The sequence below is a fragment of the Crocodylus porosus genome, unplaced genomic scaffold (genome assembly GCF_001723895.1).
Source record: "Crocodylus porosus isolate Cpor-Errol unplaced genomic scaffold, CroPor_comp1, whole genome shotgun sequence".
NCBI lineage: Eukaryota > Metazoa > Chordata > Crocodylia > Crocodylidae > Crocodylus > Crocodylus porosus.
Window position 1 is genome coordinate 87,451,603 of NW_017728906.1, and position 9,274 is coordinate 87,460,876.

At 47.1% G+C, this 9,274-nt stretch overlaps 1 protein-coding gene across 2 annotated transcripts in view; it reads left to right on the top strand.

Moving 5' to 3' along the window:
* Positions 1-9,274, top strand: part of TMEM182 (transmembrane protein 182) — a 47,218-nt gene that overhangs the window by 17,922 nt on the left and 20,022 nt on the right. For both annotated transcript variants that reach the window (XM_019529571.1, XM_019529570.1), the window contains exon 4: positions 8,132-8,269. In XM_019529571.1, coding sequence (XP_019385116.1) covers positions 8,132-8,269 — 138 coding nt within the window. The remainder of the gene's footprint in view (positions 1-8,131; positions 8,270-9,274) is intronic.

Sequence of the window (9,274 nt, forward strand, 5' to 3'; positions counted from 1 at the left end):
AAAGATCCGTGCCACGGGCTGGGCTATGATGCTCGGCAGCTCCTTGAGTACCCCGAGGTGTAGATTCGCAGGGCCAGCTGACTTGAAGGTATCCAGCTTCTCAAGATGTTCCTTCACAAGGTCAGCATTTATGGAAGGCAGGGGATTTCCCGCACCCAGACTTCCCTGTCCCGTAGTGGGCATGGGTGTCCCATGGGACTGATGAAAGACCGACGCAAAGTACCCATTTAACAGGTTGGCTTTTTCCTGGGCGTGAGTTGTCAGTTGTCTCATCTGGTTCAGCAGGGGTCCAATGTTGCCCTTGCATTTCCTCTGGCTCCCCACATATCTGAAAAAGGACTTTTTATTGTCCTCAGTGCTCGAAGCTAGTTGGAGTTCAGTTGCAGCCTTCGCTTTCCTGGTTTGCTCCCTGCAGGACCAGATCAGTGCAGAATAATCCTCCTTGGAGGTGAATCCCATCCTCTATCCTTTGTAGGCCTTTCTTTTTAGGCTCAGGAGGTCCGCCAGGTTCCTGGAGAGTCAGTGGGGCTGCTGTGCCCTCCTGCTGCCTTTCCTCCAAGATGGAATAGACTTAGCTTGTGCATTGAGGATCACTCCCTTGAGGGGCAACCACTTTTCTTGAACTCCCCCCTCCCTGGGGTCGTGGTCCCTTAGGGCCTGACTGACAAACCTCCTGAGCTTGTCAAAGTCGGCTTTTCTGATGTCAAGGACTTCCGTGTTGCTGACTGACTTGCCAGCTTTACAGCGGATGGTGAAGGTGATCAGCTCATGGTCGCTGTCACCCAGCTTCCCATTGAACACTAGGTCGTTAATTAGGTCATCTCCAGTAGCCAGTACCAGGTCGAGCAGCGCTTTGCCTCTTGTTGGCCCACAGACTTCTTGAGTCAAGTAGAGGTCATCCATGCATGAGAGGAAGCTTTGTACCACTTGGGTTTTGCTTAGTGATCCTCCCATGAGATGTCCAGGTAATTGAAGTCACCCATGACAACCGTGGTCCTGGAGCATGCGGCCTCAGCCAGTTCCCGGGGGAATTCCTGCTCAAGCTCAGGACTTTGGGTGGAAAGTCTGTAGTAGACTCCCACCGTTGTGTCCCCTGTGCCATGTTCCCCAAAGATTTTAACCCAGAGGGTCTCCGGTCATCCACCCTGGTCACCAATATCAGCTTGCAGGGACATGTAAGTTTCCTTAACATAGAGAGCTACACCCCCGCCCCTTTTATCTACATGAACCCCCCTGTACAGGGTATAGCCATCTATACCCAAGGTCCAGTCATGGGCGGAGTCCCACCAGGTCTCCGTTATCCCTATGACATCATAATTATTTGCATTGAGCAGGAGGACGAGCTCCTCCTGCTTATTCCCCAAGCTCCTGGTATTTGCATACAGGCAGGCAAGTGTCCCCTTGGGGGCTCTTGCCTTGCCCACAGATTGTACCAGGGCTGGGCCAAGGGTGGGCTCCCTTAAGTGCTTTGGCCCACTGGCTTTGCAAGGGTTGCTCAGCAGGCCAGCAGTGGCAGTAGTCCCTCCGTTCCCCAATGGGCTTAGTTTAAAGCCCAGTGGAGCAGGTCAGCCCATCTGGCTGAGAAGAGCCTCCTCCCCAGGGGAGAGAAGTGGAGTTCATCTCTTCCCTGAAGCTTGCTGCCTCTCGCCAAAGAGCGGGCTGTGGTCCTGGAAGCCAAAGCCTTCCCAATGACACCAGCGCCAGTCTTTGGCTCACAATGTGGATCCTCCTCTCCCTTCTCAGCCCATAGCCCAAGACTGGGAGGATCAATGAAGACACCACCTGTGCCCCCATACCCTTTAGCCCCACTCCTAAATCCCTGTAGCACCTCATGGTCCAGCTGGGAGCACTCCGAGCCGTGTCATTGGTGCCCACATGAATAAGGAGCATAGGGTAGTGGTCTGTGGGCTGGAGGAGCTTTGGGATCTTCTCCGCAATGTCCTGGATGCGGGCCCCGGGAAGCAGCAGACTTTCCTGGGCTAAGTCAGGGCGGCAGATTGCCCCCTCAGTCCCCCTCAGGATGGAGTCTCCCGCAACAAACACCTTACATTTTGTCTTGGGGAGAGCAGGGGCAGTAGCTGCAGTTGAGCCTGTGTTGCCTGTGGGAGCTGGCAACTCAGCAGGCTCTGCTGGAGCAGCAAGAGGTGCATACCTGTTGCCAAGCTCCGGCGGGGCAGGGGCCTTGGTGCGGTGGGCCTTAAGTCCCTTGACCACCTTGGTCTGTGACCCTGACTGGACAAAGTGGGAGGTCCCAGAGTCCTCCTTTGTCCTGGAGGGAGATGGTGGTCTACCCTCTGGCTCCCAGGGGAGAAGGGCCTGGCAGTAGGAGTCTGTCTCCTGCTCACAGTCCCTGATGGCACGCAGTCTCTAGACTGTGGCCTGGAGCTCCTCCAGCTTGCGCGCCAGAGACCCCAAAAGGGAACAGACCCCACATGGGGAGGTGGCCATGCTCCTGGGCCCTAGAGCCTGAAAAAGGGACAGGCAGCCCCCTCAGCCAGGGGCTCCATCTGTGTGGAGCCTGGAAGCATGGGCTCCAACTGGGTGGCTATCTCTGAGGTGCCTGAGGGGTGGTGGGGCTGCAGAGCCCAAGGGGACACTTGGGGTGTGATACATGCCCATCCATCTCATGCTTCTGGTAGGCTGGCTATGGCTGGGACTGTCTACCCTGGGGGATTCACAGGCAGGGTCTTGGGCACCCTCCTGCGCGAACTCCGTGCTAACTCACACACCGGCAGGCAAGTGAGCCTGTTTGTGTAGCCTGTTCGCGCAGCTCCATTTGCATGGGTTCCTGGGGGGCTGGGCGAAGTAGGGGCCTGGGTGGGGCTTGACCTGGCCCGGCTCTATGCAGCCACCTTCTCCCATTCAGTGAGGGGTTAACCCCTGCCCACCACAGGCCCCGCTTGCCTCCAACTGTGCTGGGGGTCAGCAAGGGGCTCTGCAGCTGCTGGGGGGGTGTCTGGGGGGCTTTGGGGGAGTGGGGGCACAGTGGGCTTTCACCCGCATGTCTCTCACTGCTCCAGAGCCTAGGGCCTAGTAAATGTCCTGCGCCTTCCCCATTAACAGAGGAGCCATCCTTATGGCCAAAATGTTCTGTGCCCACTGATAGTTCTCTGCCACCCTCTCAGAAGTCACAAGGAAGGCCTCTGGGTCATCTGTAGGTCCCATCTTGGTGAATACACCACCCTCTATCATCTGGATACCAGAAGACTCACCAATTTAGGTTTGGGTCCATCTTGACTCCAAATACTGCTTTAAGAACTCCTGCTGTTGTTGCTGCTGCTTCCTCAGAAATAGCTGCTGTTGTTGCTGCTGCAGCCCCTCTAGCCATTTAGCAGGGCTGCCATCTCTATTGCTGGAGTTGAACTTAGAATGCCCACATTCTCCATCACATGTAGGAGGTTCTTACTCCTTTAGCAAATCAGTCTTCCCCCTGTCCTTTCTCAAACTAAACAGGATAACCAAAACATTAACACCACCCACCCACCTACCTACCTCTCCTATCTATGGCAAGGGCCTCACCACTGTGTTTCAGTGTTACCTCTCTTCTCTGCTTCCCATCTCCCCAGAATCATCTCTCTGGGAGCTTTAAATTTATTCCGGGGCCAGCCAATCATCTCTGTCACCTGGCCCAGCACTTCTAGGCAGGCAAGCTATTACCCTCTAATACCCTGCACCTGGGCTTCAGCCCCTGAACCATGCACCTTGTTATAGTTCCCTTATTAAGAAATAGAACTATGGCCATCTAGATGATTAAGGACTGGAAAATTACATTTGAGAACTTAAAGTTGACAGTGTTTCACAGGAACTGAATGGACTGGCAGGGCACATCTGTATGGGACATTTACTGCGGAGCTGCCTAATTAGCTCTACAGTAAAGTCTCAGTGTCTACAGATGTGGCTTTATTAGGCTGCAGTAAACTAATTAATTCTGCCATAGGTTAGAACTTGTAAATACAAGTACTATCCTATGGCGGCATTCTTTAGTGCTCAGCAGTGCATGTGTAGATGCTGACAGGGCTGGATGTGGCACAAGGGTGCTTCAGTGCAGGGGCTACCTGCTGGTTAGCTCCACACTGGAGCATCCTTGTGCCTCAGGAAGCCCCTCCACAGCACATCAGAGGTGCTCCGACCCAGCTCAACATGCTTAAGTCCTAGGCACATGTGTAAATGTGGTGCCCAGGAGCTATAAACTGTGGCTCAATATGCACCAGAGCTTATTTCTCTTTGCTAGTCGTACGTGTAGATGCACACGCAGAGTACTGAATAGCCCATGTTGATAAGACTTTGTCCCCCATTCAGTACCAGTTACAGTCTTTTTTTAAGAATGATGGTTTCCATGGTATAAGGTACTGGAATAATTCAGTCCAAAGAAACAAATTTGTGCAAGAACATGGCTTGATTTGGCAATAATTTGTGGAGGATGTAGTTTCTTAACTGGTTGTAAATCGAAGAATGAATGAATGGCTCTGCTGTTACATGAAAGAGCTATATGAGAGAACAGTTTCAGTGGACAGTACAAAAGGACCCTTAGATTTCTGGTACCCCTTAATGTTTTGGGGGGGAAAATGTTTTCAACTGGTAGAGACAGTGTATAACATTAAACTCTGTAAGATCTTTCCTTTTGGCCACAAACAGATATTCATTCTTATGGGTTTAACTTCAACTCTTTGAATCCATGTGCTGTTTCCAGCTGAACAGTTAGCTTATCTTGTGAAAGAGAGAGGTGAGCACTCCCTAAATACTAGCAGCTTTTGGATCCATGGAGACTAACTACTTGTCCCTTCATTTGGCCATTTGTAAAAACTGATAGCTAGAAGGGTGGCATTAATAGTACAGTAACCCACAGTTGAGAGCTTTTCTTCCAAAACAGAAGTACAGCCCTTAAAGGAGTCGTCAAACCATTTTGTGCTTCCCTGATTAGATAAATGTCATTTTTTTAAACTGAAATTTCATTACCATGACAGTTTAGTGTTACCAAGACTTCTGCTTTTTGCCTTTGACTGACAGTGCTTAGGATAAATCACTGGCAAATAAATATCTTAGTTTAAAAATATAATTTTTTTGAAGTTGCACTCTTCTTGCTTGTCAATTTTGGCTTCATTTTCCAGCATTCAAAATTGACAGTTAACAATGCTTTTGGCCATAAGTATAGATATCAGGAAAATATTAGCTCCTCTCCATTATTTTCTAGGTAAATATTTCAAACAAAATCTGGACCCCTGCATACAGATGTATATAGACATAAACCACCATCTACATTATGGATGTTAGCTCTGTCAAATTGAAATTTATTTCAAAATGAATAAAATAGTTTTGTTACTAAAGGTGGGAAAATTTCTTCTCATTCATAGTTATGAGAAGGTTTACATAAATTTGCATTGGTTACATTTGTACTACTTTTGAGTTGCTGATAAAATGTTCACAGAAAGCAGATTTCAAAGGTGCCTGTTAACTAGAAAGGAAACATTAAAATTGCATACAAATGTGTTAATGCATGGTATACTTTTGTTCCTTTGCATTCAGCAAGGAAAAACAATACTATATGACCAGGTGGTGACATGTAGGGGGTGCACAGGGGTGCACACGCACCCCCTGAGAGTGCCGGTGCACCCCTAACCTGCTGCTCTCGCCACTTAGGCAATGGGCAGGAGGGGCAGGTGGGAGCTCTGGTGCCCCACCTGCAAGTGCCGTCCGATAGCTGCAACCACTTCTGGGAGTGGCTGCGGCCGCTTCTGGGAGCGGCTGCAGCGATTGGCTGGCACTTGCTCCCAGAAGCAGCCGCAGCCATTCCCAGAAGCGGCTGCAGCGATTGCAGCGATCAGCCATCGTGGCATTGCCCTGGGGGGAATCCTCCCCCCGTCCATAGGATCAGCCACGTGGGGAATCCCGCCCCCCCAGTTAGCAGGACTGGTTGCAGAGGGGGCACATGCTCCACCTGACTAAGGCGGCACCGGTCGCCCATGATATGACTTAACCTGACTAACCATAACACTTGTTAGAGCTTTTCGTAGGTCTGTTTTGGCAAGATATGCTACAATATGCTTAACTTTCAAGTATTTGCGGATACCCATTCACAATAGTTGGGTGATCATAGACTAATTTAGCAGCGTTAGCTTTTAAATGAGGAAGTTGGATTCCATGAACTCGGGGATGATGAGCCTTACCAAACCACCCCATACTGTGTGACACTTCCTCAAAGGTTCAAGACTGAAGAATGAGAGAGATTTAATCTTCTAGGTCTCAATTTACTGTCTATCCTCTCAGTAATTCATTTAATTATGTGTTTAACTCTATGCTTGTGCTTATATCCCATAGGAGTTAAAGTATTTAAACATCTGTTAAAATGCTGTGGCCATAGTGTCAGGTGATATTTCTATCAGCATTTGCGTGTGAAGGAAGCTTCACACTGCTTTAAACCTAACTACAAGTTTGATAGCTACATTAGAACAGATGCTGGAAGGTTTATTTCTTTCCCTGAATGCCAGGGACAGATGGATACCTCTGTCTGAAACTTTGTCAAGAGGCAGCTTTAAAACTGTGTTAATTAGATGTTAGATAACATGTTCCAATGCATTATAAAGAATGTTTGTAACCTGTTATTCTTAAGGAGTTTTATTGTAAAGAACACCCTACCCATTCCTGCTCTACATGGGCTAAATCTAGAAATGAGGCAATGGAGCAATGCTGGTGTTGCGTGCCGTCACCCTTTAGCAAACCAGAGACAGAGCTCTGGAGAGTGAGCATGGGGTAAAGTGCTTATTTCTGGGTTTGCCATGCATAGGGTGGGAGGGCAGGATTGGAGAGTTGCCAGCAGGGCCAGGGAAGTTGTGCAGACATATCCAACACATAGATAAGGCCATACGACACTTTAATACGAGTAAACTGGTCAAGTTAAAACCTATAGACTTTTAGAATACATTAGATCATGTGCATTAGCTGATACCTCCTAACAGCACACCTTTAAATCCTAGTCTACACAAAGCCTGAGTGACTCTAGAGCAGCTGCCACTTGAGAGCTATAAGTGTTTGAAACTTTCAGCTTACAAATCTAAATGTTAAAGCTGCTTAGTTGCATAGTGTCAATAAGAGTAAGTAGGTGCTGTCAGCTGGGAAATGGCAGGTTCTTCTGCAAATCACTTTTTCTTAGGTACCACTTGTTTTGCATGCTTTTCCTTAGGCACGTGGAAATGTTTTTACTGACTGAATTGTCAGTACTCTCTTTGGTTTTCAGATCCAGGGTCAAAAATCTTAACTACTCACAGTTTGGCTAATGGACTATATTAACGCATTCCTTTTGTGAGTTGCTAGAGGAATTCACTTCACATTTGTAGCTTTTGTAACTTGATGACTTTAATATGTGTGTCATTAATCAGCTATAAAAGTATTGTAAGAAGCACTCTTTTGGCCAGAATCTATCAAAAAATACTCATCCCATATATCACCAGTTGCAGCTAATAATTCAGCATTGCTTGTCTTTGACTAAAGGGGGCTTCTGCAACTTTACTGACAGAATTGGTTTTATTTAAAGCACTTAATTCTTCAAAAATATGGTTCACATTTTTATTTCTGTCTTTTATAGCTTTATCTTTTCTTAATACATCTCTTATAAAGATGTAATTATATATGGAGAATTATCAATTTCTAAGTGTTCGCTTTGTCAGAGAGAGAGAATCATACAGATTATTAGTGGTGATATTATGCCAGCATTAAGAATTTCAATGTGTTACTACCTCCTTGATACAGTTGTATCCAATCAATCTGAGCAGTGATCCAAAAGCATCCTGGCTACGGCATCAGTGTACCATTTTCTAAATAATTTAAAATTTGATCAAGTAAATGAATTTATTAAGCATACATACACTGTATACACACTGAACAGCAGGTTTTCATTCCTCTGTAACTTACATCATATATTCCATGATCACCAGATAAGATCTGGGATTCAAATCTAATTCTCTCCATATGGTATATAAAATATGTGCACAGTGGAAACAGACCTGGAATGACTTTGGGTTCATTAATAAGAAAAGTGAGAAGAGAACAAAATCTTTAGTAGACAAAGCTGTGTTCTATTTGAGTTCTAAGAATGTTTGTGCTCTTTCCTCCTTTCTTTCTCTTTTGGGGCCTCCAGTTTATCGTGGTTTCTGGACTGTTCTCATGCTCTTGGGAGTGGTCACTGTTCTGATGGCTGGTTTCTTCATCATCTGTGCAGCCCCCTATGCCAGCCACATTCTGTACAAGACAGGAGGAGGCTTTTTCATCACTGCTGGTAGGTATCCTGTATATGTATGTACGTGTATATGTGTGTGTGTGTGTGTGTGTGTGTGTATGCACACACACATATACACATATATAGGGCTGTGCGAAACAGCACCATTTCGTTTCGACTTCCATTTTGCTGGGACAGTGTTTTGTTTTGGGTTTCATTTAGTTTCGAACTACCATTCCGTTTCGTTTAGTCAAAACTTTTGCTGTTTCAGCGTTTCACCCATAGGTTATAATGGGGAAGCACAAAACTGCCTATAACTTTGTCATTTCATGCCTGATTGCAGGGATGGTAGCCCCTTCTGAGGCCATGAAGCCTGCTAAATTTCAAGGAGATAGGTGCAGGGATTTCTGGGAAACTGCACCTCAAGCTGCTGACAAGCAAACCTCATGTCACGTGTGTGTTGAGGCACAGCTGGGTGAAAACTGCAGACCTGCTAGCCCCTGCTGAGGCCAGGAAGCCTTTTAGCTTTCAAGGAGATAGGTGCAGGGGTTTCTGGGAAATTGCACTTCAGGCTGCTGACAAGCAGAACTCGTGACGTGTGACTATGTGTGTATATTAAGGTGCAGTGGGGTGAAAACTGCATGAATGGTAGCCCCTGCTGAGGCCATGAAGCCTGCAGAGGTTCAAGGAGATAAGTGCAGGGGTTTCTGGGAAACTGTACCTCAAACTGTTCAGAGCAAAACTTGTGTCACTTGTAAGTGTGAAGGCACAGAAAAAGTTCAGTTCAAACAATACTGCTTTTTAAGCTGTTTTTCTGTTCCTCCCCCAGACCACTGGGATTGGAAGGGACCTCAGGGAAGGATCACAGTCACTGGCCAGCTACACAGTCAATATCAGAGCAGTTCTTTCCCTGTCTTCTCCCTCCCTCTCCTTAGTTTCTCTTTAGCTGTGAGCTTGAAACAAGTCGATACAGCGTCAAAAAAAAAAAAAAAGCCGGTGAAATTTCTCACAGCCCTAGTGTGTGTGTGTGTGTGTGTGTGTGTGTGTGTGTGTGTGTGTGTGTGT